This window comes from Rhinoderma darwinii, chromosome 2 (genome assembly GCF_050947455.1).
Source record: "Rhinoderma darwinii isolate aRhiDar2 chromosome 2, aRhiDar2.hap1, whole genome shotgun sequence".
Lineage (NCBI taxonomy): Eukaryota > Metazoa > Chordata > Amphibia > Anura > Rhinodermatidae > Rhinoderma > Rhinoderma darwinii.
In genome coordinates, this window is record NC_134688.1 from 478176069 (window position 1) to 478203829 (window position 27761).

Genomic DNA, 27761 nt, shown 5'->3' on the forward strand with positions numbered 1-27761 from the left:
TTATTTTCAGAGCATTTTAATAGAATTCAAAAATAAAACTTTATTAATAAGATTTACAGGAAAATCTGGTAACAAATCTCCATTTCTCTTCACCCTCCTGGGTCTCCAGTGATCTTCTTACACCAAGAAATAAGTTAACACCTCCAAGCAGCACACACTGAAAGAACAAGACGCGGGATCACTGAGGGTCTATGGGAACGCTGCCCCCTACTGGCCACTGTGTGTCAAACAGTCACCTTTTTTTTAAAATTATTAAAGGGTTTCTCCACAATCTCCACTTGTTAGAAGTGTCTCTAGATAGTAAGATGATCACAAAGTGCCAGCAGTGATCAGTGGGGGAGCCTGTGTAAGTGGTTAGTTTCCCTGCAGCGCCACCACAGGGGAAATAAAGCATTACACAGTGTCCATTCAGATCGCAGAGAGGGATGAGGATCCTGAACAGACGACCCCCCCCCCCCATATGATCTCATAATTCACTAATAGGGTGTATGACAATGGGTTTTCTAAACTGGACGATCCCTTTAAGTTGTGCGGTATTACAGCTCTGCACAATTCTCTTCAATAGAGCTGCAAAACCGGACGCCTCGCGGAGGTGCGGGAATCTATCTGGAAGGAACGGCCGTGTTTATCTGATCCTGTAAACCCCTTAAAGGGCAACGTTCCCGCAGGCCGGATACGCTGCAGGTTGTCAAGCATTTTCTGAAGCCAAAACCCGGAAAGACCTTCCTTTTATATAGTCCTGTTTCCCTTCCTGGTTTTGGCTTGAAGAATACATGCAAAATCTGAAGCAAATCTGCACTGTGTGAACAAGGCCCAGGTCCCACGAGTGACGATTCCTTACCAAACACGCCGGACCTCCCGCACTCGCTCACACTTTGAAGCCGAGGGCCCTCATACATTCTTTATGAGCCTCGATGAGATCCCGGCAGTGATCTTCGCCCTTCTCAATGATGCTAGAGGGGGAAAAAGGAAAAAAATTTGTCACGAATATATTATAGGGGGCGGGGGATTTTTTGCCGTGTTTCCTGAGGTGGGGGCAGTAGGTCAGGGGCTGTGATTAACCTCACGTTATACTCCCCGCTCCAGGAAAAGATCGGGGGCTGGTGGTGCCGGAACGTCTGCTCTGTGAAGGTCACCCAAACGCTGGATATTCATTAGTCAATGTGCAGGACTGGAGTTCCCCTTTAAAGGGGTTTCCCCACTACTTACATTTAAGAGCGCTGTGACACCCCCCCCCCCACTGATTGAAAGAACGGAGGGCCCCCAGTTTTGCACGCTCGGCTCTCATTGGCTGCGCTTGCCTTTACTCAGGAGACGCCAGATTTAGACTAGAGTGTGACGGGGGCCGGAGGAGCGCCGCAGACCCTCAGCTTTAGGGATCAGTAGTATCAATTATCGAACCACCACCACTATTCATACGTTTCTGTCATTTCTATCAGTGTCTGCAGGGCACACAGCGGATTCCAGGGGCGCAGCGCCCTCACCAGGCATCCCGCACTTTCTTGGTCTCCGGACAGGCGCAGCACGGCTTTAATGGCTTCTTCTCCTGGGTGTCCGGGGTCACGGGGGTCGACTCACAACTCGCAGCGGCAAAAGTGGACATGATGGGAAGGTGCGCAGAGAAGGACTGAGGAACAAAGGACACGAGGTCAACACCAACCACACGGGGCGCCAATACCCTACAGCACTGCAAAAACTCATCACGTACCAGGCGGCCCGGGGCAGAGGACCCTAGTGGTGGGGAGGGGTCACTACTGCGAGATACCAGGGTCACATGGCTGCCCCGGCTTTGAAGTGAGTTTCCAGTTTTATGTAACTAAACATTTAACAAACTTCTGACATGTCATAGTGAGATATAATAGTGGCATGTCAGAAGTTTGGATTGGTGGGGGTCTGAGCACCGAGACCCCCACCACTCACTAGAACGACACAGCTGAAGGTCTCGTGTGAGCGCTCAGCCGCTCGTGTCTGTTCGGCTTTTTCCAGAAATAAATGTATCGGTGTCCGGACTCAATAGAAAGTCTACGAGCCCGTCCTCCGATACATCGACTTTACGGAAAAAGCCGAACAGACACGAAGCGGCCGAGCGGTCACACGAGATCTTCAGCTGCTTCGTTTTAGTGAGTGGTGGGGGTCTCGGTGCTCAGACCCCCACCAATCCAAACTATGGACATGTCAGAAGTTTGTCAAACATTTAGCTCCACTTTAATCAAAAGTTCTACAAGTTTTTAATAGACTGTTCAAATTCCTCACCATTTCAAGATCTCTGCTTGCTGTGAGTGAGAGGGAAGATTTGTGGTTATAGCCAAAGGCTGACAACCGGTCCTGATCTGAGTTACATCTGAGGGTTTGTTATAACTGTATCCAGTCTACAGAATTCTCTGGCTGATACATCTTCCTGCACTGATACATTGTAGCAGATTTACGATCAAATAGCAGCTTCACTGTGCGGTCAGCTCTTCCCCGGGTGTAATATAGGAAGTGCGCAGGACGGGTGTAACGCCACCTCCTGGCATTGCTGTATACAGGCCGCATATCAGGAAGTGGATGAGTGAGAATTATCCTCAGCCTGTGCCCTCCTGCCTGGCACTGCCCCCAATGCCTCCTCCTGGCTGCCATCGGATCTCATGTCTGCCCGCCTCATATTCCCTCCCCTGTTCCTGCAAAAATATCACACCCAAGACTTTACTCTTGTGACCTTCCACATAAATCTAGATCTGACAGGCGTCCTACAATGTCACTGCTAGAGACAGCACGGCCTCTCTGATCATCCCGCCCCGACATTACATCATCCCGCCCCGACGCACCCGCGTGTTACATCATCCTGCCCCGACGCACCCGCGTGTTACATCATCCCGCCCCGACGTTACATCATCCCGCCCCGACGCACCCGCGTGTTACATCATCCCGCCCCGACGCACCCGCGTGTTACATCATCCCGCCCCGACGCACCCGCGTGTTACATCATCCCGACGCACCCGCGTGTTACATCATCCCGCCCCGACATTACATCATCCCGCCCCGACGCACCCGCGTGATACATCATCCCGACGCACCAGCGTGTTACATCATCCCGCCCCGACGCACCCGCGTGTTACATCATCCCGCCCCGACGCACCCGCGTGTTACATCATCCCGCTCCGACGCACCCGCGTGCTACATCATCCCGCCCCGACGCACCCGCGTGTTACATCATCCCGCCCCGACGCACCCGCGTGTTACATCATCCCGCCCCGACATTACATCATCCCGCCCCGACGCACCCGCGTGTTACATCATCCCGCCCCGACGCACCCGCGTGTTGCATCATCCTACTCCGACGCACCCGCGTGTTACATCATCCCGCCCACGACGCACCCGCGTGTTACATCATCCCGCCCGACGCACCCGTGTGTTACATCATCTTACCTCGATACATACGCATATTACATCATCCATGAAACACCCACGCATCCCATCACCCCCCCCCCCCCCCAATAGACCCACACGTCCAGTCATCCCACCCACCACTATGTATCGGTCTGGAGTTCAGGGGGGTCTACGATTGTCAAGACGGGATGATATAATAATAATAATAATAACAAAAACTTGAGTTTGAGTTTTAAGCCTCTGGATGTAAAGAAGAGGGTTTCAATTCACTGACCGCAAGCAGAAAATTTTAAAATGTTGAGAAACTGAAATAAAAAGTGTATTAGAAAGTTGCAGAACTTTCCATCAGACACGGATGAAGTTTTATTTACAGAAAAGTGGACGGACCCAGTATAATAATTCTAGTAAATGGTGATAGAGAATAGTCTGTGGAGAGGCGGCTGCGCGACCATATAAAATACGGACAGGCGGGAACATTCGCCTTCGGCGTGATCGGCGTTTACGTTATATTTTGACGCTTGAGCGACGTGCGAAGGTTATTCATTCCGAATATGGTTTTGTAATTTCTTAAAGGGTTAAATAAGCGACAATCAGGAAATATTTTAAATTGTAACCAATCGTCGATCTACAAAGATGTAACAATTACTGATCGCGGTCGCACTGCTTAGAATTATCTCTAGATTTATGGTCACCTTATTTCTGATAACTACACCCCTCCCAATATAGAAGACTCTCCCACCAACATCAACCCTCCCCCCCTTCTCCATATAACAGAAAATATAGAAAGTACCCGGGACCTCTACTACTCACGTGTTATATAAATCAACCGGGACACCGCTATACTGCGCAGGCGCTCGCCGTGAATGCTGGGAACTATAGGCCACTCGCTAAGAACGCCGGGAAGTGTAGTTTTTAATCTAAACAGACACTGTAGCTGCGCAGTATTTCCACAGCGGCATCAAGCGGCAGACCTCCGTAAGTGCACCTCTGAAGCTGCTAAAAGTACCGCCTCCTGATTATTCACGCGTCCAATACATGGCAGTTGGGGGCGGGGTTAGACAAAGTGTGTCGCCTCCAATCACGTGGTACTGTTACCACAGTGATTCCGAGACGCCGGGTACCTGGTATCCTAGCAACCGTGGCAACAAAGATGGCGGACATGGAAGAAGCAGAGGGGACAGGTAGAGAAGGCTGACGCAGCCGCTCCCGCACTAGATACATGTCTATGTGTATATTTGATGTATATATAACGTGTTTGCGCGGGATTTGTGCATTTTTTGTTGCTGTTTCAGTTACACGACTGACACATTGTAACTTTGCAAAAGATTTCCATAGTATCGTTGTATCCGGACAGTCGTTTTTTAGGCGCAATCTGCGCCTTGTTGTGATTTCATGCAATAATCGCACTCCGAAGCCTCATATTAAATACAGACGCGTTTCGTCCAACTGGTCGTTAAACCTTTCTCGCTGCAGCCATTTTTTCCTTCCAAGAGCCATAACTTTTTTTATGAAAACTTAATTTTTGTGGGATTGCGTTTTAGTTTTTAATGGCACCATTAATTGTATCATATAACGTACTGGGAAACGGTAAAAGACGAGATTAGTGTAAATATGCGCCATAATTGTGTCACAGTGACGGCAGCCGTGCGTGCGCCGTGTATCCCCCCTTCCCATTGGACATGCTGTATAATAAAAAATATTTATACTCACCTCGCCGCTCCTCTTCTCCCGGCCCGGTCCCTCACGCGGGACCCAGAGAAGAGGAGCGGCGAGGTGAGCCTTCATTTTTTATTCTTTATTCACGGTAATTGTCCGATGGGGGCAGGGTAGTTTGATTGGGGGGGGGGGCAAGTTACGGAACGCGACATGGGCCACTAACTTTCTACGCCTCCTGGTTAACCCCTAAAGGACTGAGGCTTTTTTGGCCTTCAGGACAATTTTTTCAAATCTGACGTGTCACTTTATGTGGTAATAACTTCGGAACGCTTTTACTTATCCAAGCGATTCTGAGATTATTTTCGCGTGACACATTGGACTTTATGTTCGTGGTAAAATTTGCTCGATACATTCAGTGTTTATTTGTGAAAAACACCAAAATTTAGAGAAAATTTGCAAAAAGTAGCATTTTTCTAAATTGAAATGTATCTGCTTGTAAAACAGACAGTAACACCGCACACAATAGTTACTATTTCCCATATGTCTACTTTAGATTGGCATCGTTTTTTGAACATTCTTTTATTTTTCTAGGACGTTTTCAAAATTCAAAATGTCCAAAACCTATTTTTTTTAGGGACCAGTTCAGATCTGAAGTGGCTTTGAGGGCCTTATATATTAGAAACCCCCCATAAATTGTCCCATTTTAAAAACTGCACCCCTCTCGAAACAGCAATCAGAATATTTCTTAACCCTTTAGGCGTTTCACAGGAATTAAAGCAAAGTGCAGGTGAAATTTACCAAATAATTTTTTTTGCAGAAATTTCAAAACAGTGGAACCCCCAAAAAGACACCATTTTGCAAACTACACCCCTCAAGTACTTTATCGAGGGGTGTAGTGAGCATTTTGACCCCACAGATGTTTTGGCTGAATTTAGTGGAATTAGGGCGTTAAAAACAAAAACGTAGAAATCTTCAATTTTTACAAGGAATAAAGGAGAAAAAACACCCCAACATTTGAAAATCAATACCCCATATGTGGTAATAAACTGCTGTTTGGACCCACGGCAGGGCTTAGAAGGGAAGGAGCGCCATTTGTCTTTTGGAGCTCACATTTGCAAAGCCCCTGAGGGACCAAAACAGTGGAAACCCAAAAGTGACCCAATTTGGAAAAATACACCCCATAAGCAATTTATTGAGGGGTATAGTGAGGATTTTGTTCCTACAGGTTTTTTTTTTACAACATTTATTGCAATTAGGCGTGAAATTGAAAATCTACATTTTTTTTCTAATAAAATATAGTTTTAGCTCAGATTTTTTATTTTCAAAATAGATAAAACAGAAAAAGCACCCCAACATTTGTAAAGCAAACTCTACTGAGCACCGCAATACACCATATGTGGTAATAAACTGCTGTTTGGACACATGGCGGGGCTTGGAATGGATTGGAATGCATTTTGCCCCTCCCCCACTGACTACAGATGTGGCGCTAGCGATAATGCTTTCAGCTATTGAAGTTTATTACTGTTTGTACTGTAAGTCAGTGATTCCTATGTGGAGCGAGACCCCAAACTGCAGATATTACAGTGCCACTTACGGAACAAAAACACACTGACACTTGGGGTACAGGATAATGACACTGACACTTGGGGTACAGGATAATGATACACTGACACTTGGTGTACAGGATAATGATACACTGACACTTGGGGTACAGGATAATGACACACTGACACTTGGGGTACAGGATAATGACATACTGACACTTGGGGTACAGGATAATGATACACTGACACTTGGGGTACAGGATAATGACACACTGACACTTGGGGTACAGGATAATGAGACACTGACACTTGGGGTATGGGATAATGACATTGACACTTGGGGTACAGGATAATGAAATTGACACTTGGGGTACAGGATAATGAAACTGACACTTGGGGTACAGGATAATGACACACTGACACTTGGGGTACAGGATAATGACATTGACACTTGGGGTATGGGATAATGACATTGACACTTGGGGTACGGGATAATGCCATTGACACTTGGGGTACAGGATAATGACACACTGACACTTGGGGTACAGGATAATGACACTTGGGGTACAGGATAATGATACACTGACACTTGGGGTATAGGATAATGATACTGACACTTGGGGTACAGGATAATGATACACTGACACTTGGGGTACAGGATAATGACACACTGACACTTGGGGTACAGGATAATGATACACTGACACCTGGGGTACAGGATAATGACACACTGACACTTGGGGTACAGGATAATGATACTGACACTTGGGGTACAGGATAATGATACTGACACTTGGGGTACAGGATAATGACACACTGACACTTGGGGTACAGGATAATGATACTGACACTTGGGGTACAGGATAATGATACACTGACACTTGGGGTACAGGATAATGACACACTGACACTTGGGGTACAGGATAATGATACACTGACACTTGGGGCACAGGATGATGACTCTGACCTCATGGATAATTTTGCTTTTGTATTTTCTTAGCTGACGTTGTACATGTTGGGCTACAAGAGAATGTGGGACATGAAGACAAGACTATGACACCAGGACACTTGGAGGGAGATGGACGGGGAGGCACTGGACCAGATTCTGTTTTTGAGGAAATCCCAGCTGATAACTCAGCCCCTGACACAGATGAGCCCCACATATTACCTGCACCCCTCAGTGACCAGCGATCCGGTGATGAGCCGCATAGTACAGGAGCCCATGACATAGTCTCTACCTCACCTAGACCTGGTCATTCAGCCACTGCTGGTGATGGAGGAGAAGGCGAGGAGTCCGGAGACGTTACAGGGAATACTGCGGACCGTCCTGCCACCAGCGATGACCCCTCCTCAGGACGAGAAGGTGAGGAGTCCGGAGACGTTACAGGGAATACTGCGGACCGTCCTGCCACCAGCGATGACCCCTCCTCAAGAGCAGAAGATGAGGAGTCCGGAGACATTACAGGGAATACTGCGGACCGTCCTGTCACCAGCGATGACCCCTCCTCAGGACGAGAAGGTGAGGAGTCCGGAGACATTATAGGGAATACTGCGGACCGTCCTGCCACCAGTGATGACCCCTCCTCAGGAGCAGAAGGTGAGGAGTTCGAAGACGTTACAGGGAATACTGCGGACCGTCCTGCCACCAGTGATGACCCCTCCTCAGGACGAGAAGGTGAGGAGTCCGGAGACGTTACAGGGAATACTGCGGACCGTCCTGCCACCAGTGATGACCCCTCCTCAGGACGAGAAGGTGAGGAGTCCGTAGACGTTACAGGGAATACTGCGGACCGTCCTGCCACCAGCGATGACCCCTCCTCAGGAGCAGAAGGCGAGGAGTCCGGAGATGTTACAGGGAATACTGCGGACCGTCCTGCCACCAGTGATGACCCCTCCTCAGGACGAGAAGGCGAGGAGTCCGGAGATGTTACAGGGAATACTGCGGACCGTCCTGCCACCAGTGATGACCCCTCCTCAGGACAAGGAGCTGAGACTGTGAGGGAATCACCTGCTGAGGAGGACGGAGCTGATGCTGCAGGAGAGGAACCTGTCCCAATAACCGTGGACACATCTGATGATCAAAATACTGCAGCCCCTCCAGAGGATTTTGAAGGTGGGTGTCTCTGGACTCGGCCTGGTTTTGTTATATAATATATTTATCTGCATTTGTATTTATTTGGATAATATAATGCACAGGTGGCGAAGAAGATACCGAGCCTGAAACCAGTCTGGCCGCTGACCATAAGGCTGGGTTCACACGACCTATTTTCAGACGTAAACGAGGCGTATTATGCCTCGTTTTACGTCTGAAAATAGGGCTACAATACGTCGGCAAACATCTGCCCATTCATTTGAATGGGTTTGCCGACGTACTGTGCAGACGACCTGTTATTTACAGCTGTCAAACGACGACACGTAAAAATACAGCCTCGTCAAAAGAAGTGCAGGACACTTATATACATTATATGCAGGACACTTATATACATTATATGCAGGACACTTATATACATTATATGCGGGACACTTCTTTGGACGTTTTTGGAGCTGTTTTCTCATAGACTCCAATGAAAACAGCTCCAAAAACGGACGTAAAAAACGACGCGAAAAATGCGAGTTGGTCAAAAAACGTCTGAAAAGCAGGGTCTGTTTTCCCTTGAAAACAGCTCTGGATTTTCAGACGTTTTTGGTCACTACGTGTGAACATACCCTAATACAGAAGACGGAGAAGAGAAAGCGGAGACCATGGAGCTTACTGGTCAGTCAACTTTTTACTCCCTGCACACTCGTCCGTACGACTTGTCCATATGGATGTGAAACGTACATAGAAACCACCAAGTCTATGGAGTCTGGACTAATGTATGGGGAGAGCAAGTAAACTGATCATTTCTCCCAGCATGCAGCAGTGCCTGACGATAGCTTGCAGAAACTGAGTTTTACCGGGCCGTATGTTACTATCTGTATTAGTTTGTGTATTTTATGTGCTTTGTTATTTCAGTATTCACCCGTGTAACACCATTTTTTTTTAATCTAAATGTGTCCAAAATGTACTGATTAATTTCTTAATACATCTTTATAGAGTCCATAGTTGCAATTTTCAGAGCTCCAAATCCCCTGCAGAGACATAGAGTTACATGATAAAATTCTGTCTTCCTGCAGTCACCACTAGAGGGAGCTGAGGAGCTTACTGCATACTGATTATACATTGTACTCAATAATCAAGCAGTGAGCTCCCTGTAGTGGTGGCTGCAGGAAGACAGAATTTTATCATGTAACTCTATGTCTCTGCAGGGGATTTGGAGCTCTGTATCAGGCAAACAACACTCTGACTGCTATAAAGATATATTAATAAATGAATCAGCACAGAATATTGGACCTAAAACAACATGATGATAAAATATGGACATTCATTTTAAATATTTTCTTGTATTTGTCTACACATTGGCCCCTGGTGGGCGCTGTGCTATAGATGTCCGCAATACCTACTGGAAATGAGCTGCATGTTATTGCAGGGGATAAGCAGCTGCCAGACTGCCTGGAGCTGCTTATCTCTGGGTAGATCACAACAAAATATTCTTCTGTAGAACATCCAAACTCAGAAGACGATGAAGAGGAGGTGGAAGAGACCGAGAAGATCCCAGACGACTTTTTCTATGACTATGACAGTATCTGCTCCCAGCCGTACATCTCTCCTGGCTCCGGGATCCCCAGGGGAGTTCTTCATCTTCTGTATCCTTCCACCAGACAGTCAAACATGCTCAATATTATCTCTCATCCTCTGGGAGAACAGTGAGGTTTGAGAAATATGTTTTAGATACCTGTTAGTCTAACATGTCACACAATATAATAGGGAACAATGTACGACTATATAAAAAAGGATGAAAACAAGTTACGTTATCAGGCAAAATCATGCTAAAATATTTTCACAAAAAACATAGTTAAAATATTGTTTTATTAAAAGTATTCACCACTTTGGACAATCCCTACTTATTAGAAGGGACCTTTGACCTCATCACAAAGTCTTCCCCTGCTGGGACCCCCAGTGAACAGCTGTAATTTGTGGGGAAACTTGCCAGTAACTGTTCAGTTTCCCTGCAGTGCCACCACAGGTGAAGTAAAGCATTACACAGTACTCATTCATATTAATGTATTGTCTGTGAAATACAGGACAGGTCCTCCAGAGCGAGGGACGCTCTATGTAACCGCTCTCCACTCTGACCAAGAGGGTAGGATCCGAAACAGAGGACACCCCTCTATTAACCCAGTATTCCTTAATTGGGTGTATGGAAATGGGTTTTCTAAACTGCATACCCCCTTTAAACATAATCGAAACATGGGTGATAATATGAGTGAATTACCAATATGCACCGAGCACTTTGTAGGTACCGCAATGGGCACCAACTGAAAGCCAAAAATTAAAGCATGTCATATAAATATAAAACATTGTTTTACAATTCATATAGGATCAAACTAAATAGCATAGCAAAGTGAGTAAAGTCGGATTAAGGATGGTGGAGGCCCCATTGCAAAAAATTTGGTGGGGGCCCTATTCCACCTGACCCCTTATAGTAGCCACATATAGTAGAGGTGTCCACATATGTGTGTGGCACATTCCACTAACGTTTATAGTAGTTATGGATATAGCTGAGCCGGGGAGTCGTGTGTACACTACCCATATAAGTAGTGACAGATAGATAGATAGATAGATAGATATGAGATAGATAGATAGATAGATAGATATGAGATAGATAGATAGATAGATAGATATGAGATAGATAGATAGATAGATAGATAGATAGATAGATAGATAGATAGATAGATAGATAGATAGATATGAGATAGATAGATAGATAGATAGATAGATAGATAGATAGATAGATAGATAGATAGATAGATAGATAGATATGAGATAGATATGAGATAGATAGATAGATAGATAGATAGATATGAGATAGATAGATAGATAGATAGATATGAGATAGATAGAGAGATAGATAGATAGATAGATAGATAGATAGATAGATAGATAGATAGATAGATATGAGATAGATAGATAGATAGATATGAGATAGATAGATAGATAGATAGATATGAGATAGATAGATAGATAGATATGAGATAGATAGATAGATAGATAGATATGAGATAGATAGATAGATAGATAGATAGATAGATAGATAGATAGATAGATAGATAGATAGATAGATAGATAGATAGATAGATAGATATGAGATAGATAGATAGATAGATAGATAGATAGATAGATAGATAGATAGATAGATAGATAGATAGATAGATAGATAGATATGAGATAGATATGAGATAGATAGATAGATAGATAGATAGATATGAGATAGATAGATAGATAGATAGATATGAGATAGATAGAGAGATAGATAGATAGATAGATAGATAGATAGATAGATAGATAGATAGATATGAGATAGATAGATAGATAGATATGAGATAGATAGATAGATAGATAGATATGAGATAGATAGATAGATAGATATGAGATAGATAGATAGATAGATAGATATGAGATAGATAGATAGATAGATAGATAGATAGATAGATAGATAGATGATAGATAGATAGATAGATAGATAGATAGATATGAGATAGATAGATAGATAGATAGATAGATATGAGATAGATAGATAGATAGATAGATAGATAGATAGATAGATAGATGGATAGATAGATAGATGGATAGATAGATATGAGATAGATAGATAGATAGATAGATATGAGATAGATAGATAGATAGATAGATATGAGATAGATAGATAGATAGATAGATGGATAGATAGATGGATAGATAGATAGATAGATAGATATGAGATAGATAGATAGATAGATAGATAGATGGATAGATAGATAGATGGATAGATAGATAGATATGAGATAGATAGATAGATATGAGATAGATAGATAGATAGATAGATGGATAGATAGATAGATGGATAGATAGATAGATAGATAGATAGATAGATAGATAGATAGATAGATAGATAGATAGATAGATAGATAGATAGATCGAACCGTCCTGGGAAGGCGGGGGGGGGGGGGGTCATTGGTGGTGACCCCGGGGATGTGCCCTCTTTACATTCTGGCCCCGGAATAAAGGGATGGAAGATGTAGGAACGACTACAACCTCCCATCCCAACATCCATTGCACTATATATATTTCGTAGGACTCGCCATGATGGAAGATGAACACTTTTCCACCAGGCAGCGCTGGAGCAGTCACTATTCATTATACAGATATCATCATTTCTGATGTTTTTGGTTCCTTAATATTTACCAGCCATTCTTTTGGCTATGACTGTACAAAACGTGCCAACCTTCAGTTGCTGGATGAGCAGACCTTGTTGTACGTGGCCGGTACTACGGCCATCATCCTAGGACTGAAGACTCAGGAACAGCGATATCTGAGGAGCAGCAGTGGTCGGGGTATTGGAGCTGTAGCGGTGAGATTATCTATACTCTTATAATAATAGAGACCTACCAACCTGACCCCTGACATGTTTAACCCTTCTTTACCTTTAGGTCCATCCCAGCAGGAACTATTTTGCAGTAGCAGAAAAGGGACACAACCCGAATATTATCCTGTACGAATTCCCATCTCTGAAACCATATCGGATGCTCAGAGGTCAGACCGCAGCTAAGACCTTTCATGACATCTAATAATCCTGTCCTTCACGGTAAGTCATTGTTCTTGTGTCTCTCCTGCAGGGGGCACTGTGGAAGCCTTTGCCTTCATAGACTTCAATATGTCCGGGACACTTCTGGCCAGTGTGGGCAGCAGCCCCGATTACATGCTGACTATCTGGGACTGGAAGCAGGAAAAGACTATGCTCAGGTCCAAAGCATTTTCCCAAGATGTGTTTCAAGTCACTTTCTCACCAGAAAATGAGGAGCAGCTCACCACCTGCGGGACGGGGCACATCAGGTGACTGGCGGTGTCCGTGTGTATTTTATGATAGTACTGTGTATTGCACCTCATGTGTCTATCAGGGGCGTAACTAGGAAAGACTGGGCTCCATGGCAAACATTTGATTGGGCGCCCCTCCTCCCCTGGGTGCCACACAACCCCCCCCCCCCCTTGTAGATAGTGCCTCCCTGTAGATTCCGCCACACAGCAGCTCCCTGTATACAGCGCCATACATCCCCCCTGTAGATAGTGCCATACAGCCCCCCTGTAGATAGTGCCATACAGCCCCCCCTGTAGATAGTGCCATACAGCCCCCCTGTAGATAGTGCCATAGAGCCCCCCTGTAGATAGTGCCATACAGCCCCCCTGTAGATAGCGCAATACAGCCCCCCTGTAGATAGCGCCATACAGCCCCCCTGTAGATAATGCCATACAGCCCCCCTGTAGATAATGCCATACAGCCCCCTCCCTATATAAAGCGCCATACATCCCCCTGTAGATAGTGCCATACAGTCCCCCCTGTAGATAGTGCCATACAGTCCCCCCTGTAGATAATGCCATACAGCCCCCCTGTAGATAGTGCCATACAGCCCCCCTGTAGATAGTGCCATACAGCCCCCCTGTAGATAGCGCCATACAGCCCCCTCCCTATATAAAGCGCCATACATCCCCCTGTAGATAGTGCCATACAGCCCCCCTGTAGATAGTGCCATACAGCCCCCCTGTAGATAGTGCCATACAGCCCCTGTAGATAACGCCATGCAGCCCCTGTAGATAACGCCATGCAGCCCCCTCCCTATATAAAGCGCCACACAGCCCCCCTGTAGATAGCGCCATACAGCCCCCTCCCTGTATATAGCGCCATACAGCCCCCCTGTAGATAGCGCCATACAGCCCCCCTGTAGATAGCGTCATACAGCCCCCCTGTAGATAACACCATGCAGCCCCCTCCCTGTATATAGCGCCATACAGCCCCCCTGTAGATAGCGCCATACAGCCCCCCTGTAGATAGCGCCATACAGCCCCCCTGTAGATAGCGCCATACAGCCCCCCCTGTAGATAACGCCATACAGCCCCCCTGTAGATAACGCCATGCAGCCCCCTGTATATAGCTGGGGGGGGGGGGAGCTTATGGCTGCTACAGCGGTACTTACGCCACTGGTGTCTATAGACTAAATGTAATATTAATCGGGATCTACCCTGTTCCTTGTCTAGATTTTGGAAGATGGCCCGCACGTTCACTGGATTGAAACTGCAAGGAGAAATAGGGAGATTTGGAAAGACGGCCCTTACAGATATAGAAGGATATGTCGCGTTGCCGGATGGAAAGGTAGAATTGTGAACCCTTTACGTTAAAAATGTACTTCAATTTTACTATATTAAAAATTAAAAGTGGATTATGTCATTATAGTCATCCCCCAGCAGAACAAAGCCACCGCGGCAATCAAATGGTTTTATTATAGTGTGATGGCTCGTGCCCGCCAGAACCATTCTGGCTTGTAGAGGGGGGGTTCTGAGCACAGAAACCCCCTGTTTGACATCCATGTGCCCTAATTATATCGACAGGGATTGTCTTCATTCATTGATTAAAAATAACTGAAACATGAGAAGTACTCATGAGAAAGTAATGGGCACCGCAATGGGCACTTGTTAAGGGGCCAATTTTATCCATATTTTCACTGCAGGTGATATCAGGGTCAGAATGGGGCAACATGCTGCTCTGGGAAGGTGGTCTCATCAAGGTGGAAATCTGTAGAAGAGGCCGAAGATCTTGTCACAATGGTCCTATTAACCAGTTTGTTCTGGATGAAGGAGAACTTATCACCATTGGCGCAGACGGGTTTGTCAGGGTAAGTGTGTATCCTATATATCTGACTGGAAGGAGAAACATATTTAGATTGTTTTCCTAAATTTGTACTTTTCCTATCTTGCTATTAGGTTTGGGATTTCGAGACGGTGGATACTGCGGACTCTGTGGATGACACCGGTCTCTTGGAGATGGAGCCTATGAACGAGCTTATGGTTGGAAAGAACGTAAACCTCCGGTATATGGTGAAGACCATGGATGGGGAATCCCCGGTGTGGTTTGCTCAGGTAGGCTAGGCTCTTGCTACACAGTTTATCACATGTCGTCACTTCTGCTACCAGAGATACTGCCACAGTGATTGGATAGCCCGGCTGTTATACTGGGTCATTGTACCTCACAGTCGTATTGTGTTGTATCCGGTTACAGATCGGGTAATGCTAAATCACAGTTCAGATGAGACATTGATATCTGCTTACATTGCATCCTGATGTGTATTTCAATTGACTAAGTAACGCTGAGCTAATAGATACTTTTAGGAACGCATTCGAGAATTCATGTGTATACGTTCCCGGTCTTGTTGAGTGTTCCCGGTCTTGTCGGGTGTTCCTGGTCTTGTTGAGTGTTCCTGGTCTTGTTGAGTGTTCCCGGTCTTGTTGAGTGTTCCCGGTCTTGTCGGGTGTTCCTGGTCTTGTTGAGTGTTCCCGGTCTTGTCTGATGTTCCTGGTCTTGTTGAGTGTTCCCGGTCTCGTCGGGTGTTCCTGATTTTGTGGGGTGTTCCCGGTCTTGGGTGTTCCCGGTCTTGTTGGGTGTTTCCGGTCTTGTGGGGTGTTTCCGGTCTTGTGTGGTTTCCCTGGTCTTGTGGGGTATTCCCGGTATGTAGTGGTTAGCACCGACCAAAAGTTCTCCAATTAAGGACAACCGGTGACTGGTGACAGGGTGATAGGCTCCCAAGTCTCATTAATGTGCGGGGGAGGGGATGCTGGCACATCTGCTCCGATCCCACAGAAAATCTACTGTAGTACAAATGACTTATAAAGTTACTGCTGACAATGATAGAAAGTTGTCAGGACACGCAGAACATCGCAGCTCGCTGTATATGGGGCTGTGTAGCTGCAGACCAGTCAGAGCGCCCATCCTGACCCCTGCCCACCGCCCAAAAGTGCCAACAAAGGGCACGTGATTATCAGAACTGGAGTAATGGAAAAAGGCGCCGGGTCTGATGAATCGTGTCACATCATGTGGACGGCCGGGTCCGGCACTTACCTGGGGAGAAGGTGGCAGAAGGATGCATTATGGGAAGAAGACAAGCCTGCGGGGGCAGGGTAATGATCTGGACAATGTTCTGCAGGATAACATCCCCGCCACACTGCAGGATAATGCCCCCGCCACACTGCAGGATAATGCCCCCGCCACGCTGCAGGATAATGCCCCCACCACGCTGCAGAATAATGTCCCCGCCACGCTGCAGGATAATGTCCCCGCCACGCTGCAGGATAACGCCCCCGCCACGCTGCAGGATAACGCCCCCGCCACGCTGCAGGATAACGCCCCCGCCACGCTGCAGGATAATGTCCCCGCCACGCTGCAGGATAACGCCCCCGCCACGCTGCAGGATAACGCCCCCGCCACGCTGCTGGATAACGCCCCCGCCACACTGCAGGATAACGCCCCCGCCACGCTGCAGGATAACGCCCCCGCCACGCTGCAGGATAACGCCCCCGCCACGCTGCAGGATAACGCCCTCTCCACGCTGCAGGATAACGCCCCCGCCACGCTGCAGGATAACGCCCCCGCCACGCTGCTGGATAACGCCCCCGCCATGCTGCAGGATAACGTCCCCGCCACGCTGCAGGATAACGCCCCCGCCACACTGCAGGATAACGCCCCCGCCACACTGCAGGATAACGCCCCTGCCACACTGCAGGATAACGCCCCCGCCACACTGCAGGATAACGCCCCCGCCACACTGCAAGATAACGCCCCCGCCACACTGCAGGATAACGCCCCCGCCACACTGCAGGATAACGCCCCGCCACGCTGCAGGATAACGCCCCCGCCACGCTGCAGGATAACGCCCCCGCCACGCTGCAGGATAACGTCCCCGCCACGCTGCAGGATAACGCCCCGCCACGCTGCAGGATAACGTCCCCGCCACGCTGCAGGATAACGCCCCCGCCACGCTGCAGGATAACGCCCCCGCCACGCTGCAGGATAACGCCCCCGCCACACTGCAGGATAACGCCCCCGCCACACTGCAGGATAACGCCCCCGCCACACTGCAGGATAACGCCCCCGCCACACTGCAGGATAACGCCCCCGCCACACTGCAAGATAACGCCCCCGCCACACTGCAGGATAACGCCCCCGCCACGCTGCAGGATAACGCCCCGCCACGCTGCAGGATAACGCCCCCGCCACGCTGCAGGATAACGTCCCCGCCACGCTGCAGGATAACGTCCCCGCCACGCTGCAGGATAACGCCCCCGCCACGCTGCAGGATAACGCCCCGCCACGCTGCAGGATAACGTCCCCGCCACGCTGCAGGATAACGCCCCCGCCACGCTGCAGGATAACGCCCCCGCCACGCTGCAGGATAACGCCCCCGCCACGCTGCAGGATAACGCCCCCGCCAGGCTGCAGGATAACGCCCCCGCCACGCTGCAGGATAACGCCCCCGCCACGCTGCAGGATAACGCCCCCGCCACACTGCAGGATAACGCCCCCGCCGCACTGCAGGATAATGCCTCCGCCACACTGCAGGATAACGCCCCCGCCAGACTGCAGGATAATGCCCCCGCCACACTGCAGGATAATGCCCCCGCCACACTGCAGGATAATGTCCCCGCCACGCTGCAGGATAATGCCCCCGCCACACTGCAGGATAACGCCCCCGCCACACTGCAGGATAACGCCCCCGCCACACTGCAGGATAATACCCCCCCCCCCACACTGCAGGATAATGCCCCCACCACACTGCAGGATATGGCCCCCGCCACACTGCAGGATAATGCCCCCGCCACACTGCAGGATAACGCCCCCGCCACACTGCAGGATAATACCCCCCCCCCCACACTGCAGGATAATGCCCCCGCCACACTGCAGAATAACGCCCCCGCCACACTGCAGGATAATGCCCCCGCCACACTGCAGAATAACGCCCCCGCCACACTGCAGGATAATGCCCCCGCCACACTGCAGACCTTGTCCAGGAATGATGAGGAACATGACGAAGACTTCAAGATGTCTTCAAAATCCGATCATCTGTGGGAAACAAGTCCTATCCCCGGAGGCCGCACCTCCCGACTTACAGGATCGGCTGCTGACGTCTCACACAATATTGGGCAGGTGGTTTTAATGTTATGGCTGATCTGTGCAGCCAATAACCTGACAATATGTTTTTGCGGTGCGGTAGGAACTAGAGAACACCCATGTACTGTATACAAAGAGAGAACAAACTCCAAGCAGATGTTGTCCCTGTTTGGATTCAGACCCAGGACCCCGGTGCTAATGACCCTCCCACCCTGATCCTCCACTGGGCCAGTTACACACACGTCCCCCGCGGCCGGTCAGGGTGGCTGTCGTCTCATTTTCTATTCTTGCCTTTGATTTGCAGGACGGCAGTGGAGGAATATGGAAGCTGGATCTCTCCTTCTCTAATATAGTAAGTGTTATTCTCCATTACCGGCGATCACTATGATCTGCACCCCACACGTCATGCAGGCCACTAGTCACTACTACGGTCCTGGTGGTGGATGAAGACCTGACTGTGTGGGGGTCCTGCAGGGATCTCTATCAGGTTCAGCTTTACAATTATTCTTATTTCTGTAGACACAGGACCCGGAGTGCCTCTTCTCCTGTCACTCCGGCACGATCAAGGCTTTGGACGCGTCTCCTTCAACGTATCTCATGGCCACTACGTCCCTAGACCGTAAGTCCCGGTGTCACACACAGGTTGATGTTTCTGTTCAGACGTCAGGACAGATATTATTATTTTCATGTGGCAAATATAGGATTGGTCACCGCCAACCTTTGCCCACGGTAAGTCTGAATTACCTAGTCGGTGCCTTTCCTACATATATGCCATTCTCCAGCCAGTGCATGAATGAGTCCTCCCTGAAGGAGTCACAGATAACGGGGAGTACAGGGACCCATGGGCAGTGTTCCCTATAAGGTGCACGGCTGCGCGGCCGCGCACCTTCCACAGTCCTCCCGCTCACTAAACTTTAATGCCCGCGCACTGTCACGGGCAGATGCAGTGGCGTCGCTAGCACCTGAGGGGGCTCCGGGGCTGGCGACAGCCACATTCACTTGTATGTGCGTCCTCAGGACTCAGATACAAATGAATACTATAGGCTGCAGGTCACGTTAGTCCTGCAGCCTATAAGGTGCTGGGAGTCGCGCAGGCCGGCATGATGACGTCACATCATCACGTCGGTCTGCGCATTCGTCCCGCCGGAGAGGCAGTGTAGCGCCCCGTCTGTCGCAGGAACGGGGCATGGTAAGTACAATCTTATTTTTTTTTTAAGGAACTGTGTAGCTGTATATACAAGTGGAGGGGGGCTGTGTAGCGCTATATAGAAGGGGAGAGGGGCTGTGTAGCGCTATATCCAAGGGGTGGAGGGGGGCTGTGTAGCACTATATACAAGGGGAGGAGGGGGGCTGTGTAGCACTATATACAAGGGGAGGAGGGGGGCTGTGTAGCACTATATACAAGGGGTGGAGGGGGGCTGTGTAGCACTATATACAAGGGGAGGAGGGGGGCTGTGTAGCACTATATACAAGGGGTGGAGGGGGGCTGTGTAGCACTATATACAAGGGGTGGAGGGGGGCTGTGTAACGCTATATCCAAGGGGAGGAGGGGGGCTGTGTAGCACTATATACAAGGGGAGGAGGGGGGCTGTGTAGCACTATATACAAGGGGAGGAGGTCGGCTGTGTAGCACTATATACAAAGGGAAGAGGGGAGCTGTGTAACGCTATATACAAGGGGTGGAGGGGGCTGTGTAGCACTATATACAAGGGGAAGAGGGGGGCTGTGTAGCACTATATACAAGGGGTGGAGGGGGGCTGTGTAGCACTATATACAAGGGGAAGAGGGGGGCTGTGTAGCACTATATACAAGGGGAAGAGGGGGGCTGTGTAGCACTATATACAAGGGGAGGAGGGGGGCTGTGTAGCACTATATACAAGGGGTGGAGGGGGGCTGTGTAGCAGTATATACAAGGGGTGGAGGGGGGCTGTGTAGCACTATATACAAGGGGAAGAGGGGGGCTGTGTAGCACTATATACAAGGGGTGGAGGGGGGCTGTGTAACGCTATATACAAGGGGTGGAGGGGGGCTGTGTAGCACTATATACAAGGGGAAGAGGGGGGCTGTGTAGCACTATATACAAGGGGTGGAGGGGGGCTGTGTAGCACTATATACAAGGGGTGGAGGGGGGCTGTGTAACGCTATATCCAAGGGGAGGAGGGGGGCTGTGTAGCAGTATATACAAGGGGAGGAGGGGGGCTGTGTAACGCTATATCTAAGGGGAGGAGGGGGGCTGTGTAGCACTATATACAAGGGGAGGAGGTCGGCTGTGTAGCACTATATACAAAGGGAAGAGGGGAGCTGTGTAACGCTATATCCAAGGGGAGGAGGGGGGCTGTGTAGCAGTATATACAAGGGGAGGAGGGGGGCTGTGTAACGCTATATCTAAGGGGAGGAGGGGGGCTGTGTAGCACTATATACAAGGGGAGGAGGGGGGCTGTGTAGCACTATATACAAGGGGTGGAGGGGGGCTGTGTAGCGCTATATACAAGGGGAGGAGGGGGGCTGTGTAGCGCTATATACAAGGGGCGGAGGGGGGCTGTGTAGCGCTATATACAAGGGGAGGAGGGGGGCTGTGTAGCAGTATATACAAGGGGAAGAGGGGGGCTGTGTAGCACTATATACAAGGGGAAGAGGGGAGCTGTGTAACGCTATATCCAAGGGGAGGAGGGGGGCTGTGTAGCACTATATACAAGGGGAGGAGGGGGGCTGTGTAGCACTATATACAAGGGGTGGAGGGGGGCTGTGTAGCGCTATATACAAGGGGTGGAGGGGGGCTGTGTAGCGCTATATACAAGGGGTGGAGGGGGGCTGTGTAGCGCTATATACAAGGGGAGGAGGGGGGCTGTGTAGCGCTATATACAAGGGGAAGAGGGGGGCTGTGTAGCGCTATATACAAGGGGAAGAGGGGGGCTGTGTAGCGCTATATACAAGGGGAAGAGGGGGGCTGTGTAGCGCTATATACAAGGGGAGGAGGGGGGCTGTGTAGCACTATATACAAGGGGTGGAGGGGGGCTGTGTAGCGCTATATACAAGGGGAGGAGGGGGGCTGTGTAGCACTATATACAAGGGGAAGAGGGGAGCTGTGTAACGCTATATCCAAGGGGAGGAGGGGGGCTGTGTAGCAGTATATACAAGGGGAGGAGGGGGGCTGTGTAGCACTATATCCAAGGGGTGGAGGGGGGCTGTGTAGCACTATATACAAGGGGTGGAGGGGGGCTGTGTAGCACTATATACAAGGGGAGGAGGGGGGCTGTGTAGCGCTATATACAAGGGGAAGAGGGGGGCTGTGTAACGCTATATACAAGGGGTGGAGGGGGGCTGTGTAGCACTATATACAAGGCGTGGAGGGGGGCTGTGTAGCGCTATATACAAGGGGTGGAGGGGGGCTGTGTAGCACTATATACAAGGGGAGGAGGGGGGCTGTGTAGCGCTATATACAAGGGGAAGAGGGGGGCTGTGTAGCGCTATATACAAGGGGAGGAGGGGGGCTGTGTAGCACTATATACAAGGGGTGGAGGGGGGCTGTGTAGCAGTATATACAAGGGGAGGAGGGGGGCTGTGTAGCGCTATATACAAGGGGAGGAGGGGGGCTGTGTAGCACTATATACAAGGGGTGGAGGGGGGCTGTGTAACGCTATATACAAGGGGTGGAGGGGGGCTGTGTAGTGCTATATACAAGGGGAGGAGGGGGGCTGTGTAGCACTATATACAAGGGGAGGAGGGGGGCTGTGTAACGCTATATACAAGGGGAGGAGGGGGGCTGTGTAGCGCTATATACAAGGGGAGGAGGGGGGCTGTGTAGCGCTATATACAAGGGGTGGAGGGGGGCTGTGTAGTGCTAAATACAAGGGGTGGAGGGAGGCTGTGTAACGCTATATACAAGGGGAGGAGGGGGGCTGTGTAGTGCTAAATACAAGGGGAGGAGGGGGGCTGTGTAACGCTATATACAAGGGGAGGAGGGGGGCTGTGTAGCGCTATATACAAGGGGAGGAGGGGGGCTGTGTAGCGCTATATACAAGGGGTGGAGGGGGGCTGTGTAGTGCTATATACAAGGGGAGGAGGGGGGCTGTGTAGCACTATATACAAGGGGTGGAGGGGGGCTGTGTAGTGCTATATACAAGGGGTGGAGGGAGGCTGTGTAACGCTATATACAAGGGGTGGAGGGGGGCTGTGTAGCGCTATATACAAGGGGTGGAGGGGGGCTGTGTAGCACTATATACAAGGGGTGGAGGGGGGCTGTGTAGCGCTATATACAAGGGGAGGAGGGGGGCTGTGTAGCACTATATACAAGGGGAGGAGGGGGGCTGTGTAGCACTATATACAAGGGGTGGAGGGGGCTGTATAGCGCTATATACAAGGGGAGGAGGGGGGCTGTGTAACCCTATATACAAGGGGTGGAGGGGGCTGTATAGCGCTATATCCAAGGGGAGGAGGGGGGCTGTGTAGCGCTATATACAAAGGGTGGAGGGGGGCTGTGTAGCACTATATACAAGGGGTGGAGGGGGGCTGTGTAGCACTATATACAAGGGGTGGAGGGGGGCTGTGTAGCACTATATACAAGGGGAGGAGGGGGGCTGTGTAGCACTATATACAAGGGGTGGAGGGGGGCTGTGTAGCACTATATACAAGGGGTGGAGGGGGGCTGTGTAGCACTATATACAAGGGGTGGAGGGGGGCTGTGTAGCACTATATACAAGGGGTGGAGGGGGGCTGTGTAGCGCTATATACAAGGGGTGGAGGGGAGCTGTGTAGCACTATATACAAGGGGAGGAGGGGGGCTGTGTAGCGCTATATACAAGGGGTGGAGGGGGGCTGTGTAGCACTATATACAAGGGGAGGAGGGGGGCTGTGTAGCGCTATATACAAGGGGAGGAGGGGGGCTGTGTAGCGCTATATACAAGGGGAGGAGGGGGGCTGTGTAGTGCTATATACAAGGGGTGGAGGGGGGCTGTGTAACGCTATATACAAGGGGTGGAGGGGGGCTGTGTAACGCTATATACAAGGGGTGGAGGGGGGCTGTGTAACGCTATATACAAGGGGAAGAGGGGGGCTGTGTAGTGCTATATACAAGGGGTGGAGGGGGGCTGTGTAGCGCTATATACAAGGGGAGGAGGGGGGCTGTGTAGCGCTATATACAAGGGGAGGAGGGGGGCTGTGTAGCGCTATATACAAGGGGAGGAGGGGGGCTGTGTAGCGCTATATACAAGGGGTGGAGGGGGGCTGTGTAGTGCTATATACAAGGGGTGGAGGGGGGCTGTGTAGTGCTATATACAAGGGGAGGAGGGGGGCTGTGTAGCACTATATACAAGGGGTGGAGGGGGGCTGTGTAGCGCTATATACAAGGGGAGAAGGGGTCTGTTTGGCAGTATATACAGGGGATCTGTGTGGCGCTATCTACAGGGGGTCTGTGTGGCACTATCTACAGGGGGTCTGTGTGGAGTTATCTACAGGGGGGCTGTTCGTGGCGCTATCTACAGGGGGGCTGTGTGGCGCTATCTACAGGAGGGCTGTGTGGCATTATCTACAGGGGGTCTGTGTGGCGCTATCTACAGGAGGGCTGTGTGGCATTATCTACAGGGGGTCTGTGTGGCGCTATCTACACGGGGGCTGTTCGTAGCGCTATCTACAGGGGGGCTGTGTGGCATTATCTACTGGGGGTCTGTGTTGCGCTATCTACAGGGGGTCTGTGTGGCGCTATCTACAGGGGGTCTGTGTGGCAGGATCTACAGGGGGTCTGTGTGGCGCTATCTACAGGGGGTCTGTGTGGCGCTATCTACAGGGGGTCTGTGTGGCGCTATCTGCAGGGGGTCTGTGTGGCGCTATCTGCAGGGGGTCTGTGTGCCGCTATCTATAGAGGGTCTGTGTAGTGCTATCTATAGGGGGTCTGTGTTGCGCTATCTGCAGGGGGTCTGTGTGGCACTACCTACAGGGGGTCTGTGTGGCACTACCTACAGGGGGTCTGTGTGGCGCTATCTACAGGGGGTCTGTGTGGCACTACCTACAGGGGGTCTGTGTGGCGCTATCTACAGGGGGTCTGTGTGGCGCTATCTACAGGGGGTCTGTGTAGCGCTATCTACAGGGGGTCTGTGTGGCGCTATCTACAGGGGGTCTGTGTGGCATGATCTACAGGGGGTCTGTGTGGCGCTATCTATAGGGGGTCTGTGTGGCGCTATCTACAGGGGGTCTGTGTGGCATGATCTACAGGGGGTCTGTGTGGCGCTATCTATAGGGGGTCTGTGTGGCGCTATCTACAGGGGGTCTGTGTGGCAGGATCTACAGGGGGTCTGTGTGGCGCTATCTATAGAGGGTCTGTGTGGCAGGATCTACAGGGGGTCTGTGTGGCAGGATCTACAGGGTGTCTGTGTGGCGCTATCTATAGAGGGTCTGTGTGGCAGGATCTACAGGGGGTCTGTGTGGCGCTATCTATAGGGGGTCTGTGTGGCGCTATCTACAGGGGGTCTGTGTGGCATGATCTACAGGGGGTCTGTGTGGCGCTATCTACAGGGGGTCTGTGTGGCGCTATCTACAGGGGGTCTGTGTGGCATGATCTACAGGGGGTCTGTGTGGCGCTATCTATAGGGGGTCTGTGTGGCGCTATCTACAGGGGGTCTGTGTGGCAGGATCTACAGGGGGTCTGTGTGGCGCTATCTATAGGGGGTCTGTGTGGCGCTATCTACAGGGGGTCTGTGTGGCGCTATCTACAGGGGGTCTGTGTGGCGCTATCTACAGGGGGTATGTGTGGCACTATCTACAGGGGGTCTGTGTGGCGCTATCTACAGGTGTCTGTGTGGCGCTATCTACAGGGGGTCTGTGTGGCGCTATCTATAGGGGGTCTGTGTAGCGCTATCTACAGGGGGTCTGTGTGGCGCTATCTACATGGGGTCTGTGTGGCGTTATCTACAGGGGGTCTGTGTGGCGCTATCTACAGGGGGTCTGTGTGGCGCTATCTACAGGGGGTCTGTGTGGCGCTATTTACATGGGGTCTGTGTGGCGTTATCTACAGGTGTCTGTGTGGCACTATCTACAGGGGGTCTGTGTGGCGCTATCTACAGGGGGTCTGTGTGGCGCTATTTACATGGGGTCTGTGTGGCGTTATCTACAGGTGTCTGTGTGGCACTATCTACAGGGGGCTGTGTGGAACTATCTACAGGTGTCTGTGTGGCACTATCTACAGGGGGTCTGTGTGGCACTATCTACAGGGGGTCTGTGTGGCGCTATCTACAGGGGGTCGGTGTGGCGCTATCTATAGGGGCAGTAGTGTAATGAGGGATTCTTTCATTGATTCCTATAATTGGTGTTTATAACTGTCGTCTATTTTACTGCTGGACTTGTAATATTATATTTAAAAAAGTGATTAAAACTAATTTAACATAAGTTTTCTTATTCTCTTATTCAGTTACTATATTAGCGTTTACTGCGGGTATTACTTTTGGTCATCAGATCGCCCACATTGATGGAGACTCGTCCTGCTCCCTGACTGCCCCGCTCAGGAGCTGCCAGGACTTAGAGGGAACATTGCCCATGGGACCCCAAAGCATAACTTGTAATGAGGCTGCAGTGCGTCGTGCCCACCATCAGCAGCGAGCCAACGCACAGACTGGTGCTGCCATTATTAGCGTCTTCATTCTGTGCCATCCTTGGTCTTTTCCTCTGCCCACCTTCCCATGTCCTCTAAACAAAATTCTCCTTCTTCACCGCCCTACAGATTCCTATACTTACCATTCCTAGTAACAGTGGCCGCTCTCTGCCTCTCCCCTCTAAGTTATTAAGGTGCCTTCTGAGTATTACACAGGGGTCCTGTGCACCCTGTAGCGGTGGAACGACAGCCTAACTCCTGCTCCCGCATGTTTAACCCTAATATCGAGTTTCCCGTGGTGCGATTAGGGCCTCTATAAAGGGCCCCAGGGCTGACCGTTCAGTAGACTAAATGTTGTCCTAAAAGCCGGTGTTACAGTGACGGCGATCACAATGTACAGAAGTAAACCGAAACATGATGGGTTCAAAATAAAGATGGAAAATATTAATCCCTTAATGGGATTTAAATAAATAAAAAATAAAAATGAGATAAAAAAAAAAAAAAGTTAAAAAAAAAACAGCATTTTTTTTTTTTTTACAAAAAACTTATTAATTTAGTAAAAAATTCATTTTCTTGCGCATACATTGAATAATATAAAAAAAAAACGACACTTATTAGGCATCCAGACAACCGTGATAACCTGTAGAATTAATATAACGGACTTGTTGAGTGCAAAACGAGAACGGTATAAAAAAAACAAAAAAAAACAAAACAGAAAATCGCTCTCCGCTGCTGGACCCACATCAACCGCTACCCGGGTAGTTACACATTGATAGGAAATACGCGGCCTGCTGGACCTTCATCTATACAGCAGAGGAGGATGTATGTTCTGTGCCAACTCCCATCCGGCTCAGGATGATATGCCCTCCCCCCGGTCCAGTCCGTCCCTGGTTCAAAATGCCACCCCCGTTTTCGGCTAGGTGGCGCCGCCTGAGGCTGTCGGCTCACCTCGCCTCATGGCAGGTGCGGCACTGGATATGGCTTGTATGTCATGGGGCAAGGACTGACTAGTAGGGGGATGGAGGATGGGTAGCAGAGCTCTGCTGTATAAATATCCCCCACATTTTTTGCAGTCACTCTTTGGGTTATTTTGGCCTGTGCAGTGGGTTCAGTGTATTCCCCGGATGTAAAGCTCCGCGACGCTCTTTCTTTTTTAGGATCACTGAGGATCTATGACTTTGTAGGGAAGACTCCTCTTGTGGACATGAAGTTTAAACAAGGTGGCACCGCCCTGACCTGGGCTCCTCGCATGGTTAGTTCCTTGTACATAGTTTACCCTGGAAACTTTATTTATCATGTTATCTTGCTGCTTAAAAAGGGGTTGTCCGAGATATATTTTTATTTTAAAGTTAAACACACAATGCACACATTAAGTATTCCCTAATATACTTACCTGTGCAATCTTGCTTCTGTTCTCCGTTCTGGCAGCTCTTTTCTGCCGATCACATGTCTTCTGACGTCACGTTTTCTTCCTCCTCCACTGTCGTGTCGTGTCCCGATCACATGGTCTCGCCCCAGCGAGACCTCGGATGGGACACGACACGTCACTGGAGACGTGACGTT

At 49.7% G+C, this 27761-nt stretch overlaps 2 protein-coding genes across 6 annotated transcripts in view; one reads left to right on the plus strand and one right to left on the minus strand.

The window, feature by feature from the left end:
• COX17 (cytochrome c oxidase copper chaperone COX17) lies at positions 1-27667 on the minus strand. 3 transcript variants are annotated; one of them, XM_075854702.1, is made up of 4 exons: positions 27592-27667; positions 1485-1627; positions 842-953; positions 1-157 (listed from the first exon to the last, which is right to left on the minus strand). In XM_075854702.1, exons 2-3 carry the CDS (start codon positions 1601-1603, stop codon positions 869-871), a joined length of 204 nt encoding a protein of 67 aa, XP_075710817.1. In that variant the 5' UTR covers positions 1604-1627; positions 27592-27667; the 3' UTR covers positions 1-157; positions 842-868. The 3 variants fall into 3 exon arrangements, with proteins under 3 accessions (XP_075710817.1, XP_075710816.1, XP_075710815.1); XM_075854701.1 differs by lacking the exon at positions 27592-27667 and adding an exon at positions 4180-4305; XM_075854700.1 differs by lacking the exon at positions 27592-27667 and adding an exon at positions 2254-2479.
• Positions 4405-27761, plus strand: part of CFAP44 (cilia and flagella associated protein 44) — a 110155-nt gene continuing 86798 nt past the window's right edge. The window contains exons 1-12 of one of the 3 annotated variants that reach the window (XM_075854697.1): positions 4405-4550; positions 7570-8682; positions 10151-10295; positions 12877-13039; positions 13119-13221; positions 13305-13521; positions 14719-14833; positions 15189-15353; positions 15442-15597; positions 18924-18971; positions 19139-19238; positions 27356-27450. In XM_075854697.1, the coding sequence (XP_075710812.1) occupies positions 4520-4550; positions 7570-8682; positions 10151-10295; positions 12877-13039; positions 13119-13221; positions 13305-13521; positions 14719-14833; positions 15189-15353; positions 15442-15597; positions 18924-18971; positions 19139-19238; positions 27356-27450 (2451 nt within the window). In that variant the 5' untranslated portion in view covers positions 4405-4519. The remainder of the gene's footprint in view (positions 4551-7569; positions 8683-10150; positions 10296-12876; positions 13040-13118; positions 13222-13304; positions 13522-14718; positions 14834-15188; positions 15354-15441; positions 15598-18923; positions 18972-19138; positions 19239-27355; positions 27451-27761) is intronic. The other 2 variants (XM_075854698.1, XM_075854699.1) reach the window with 2 other exon arrangements.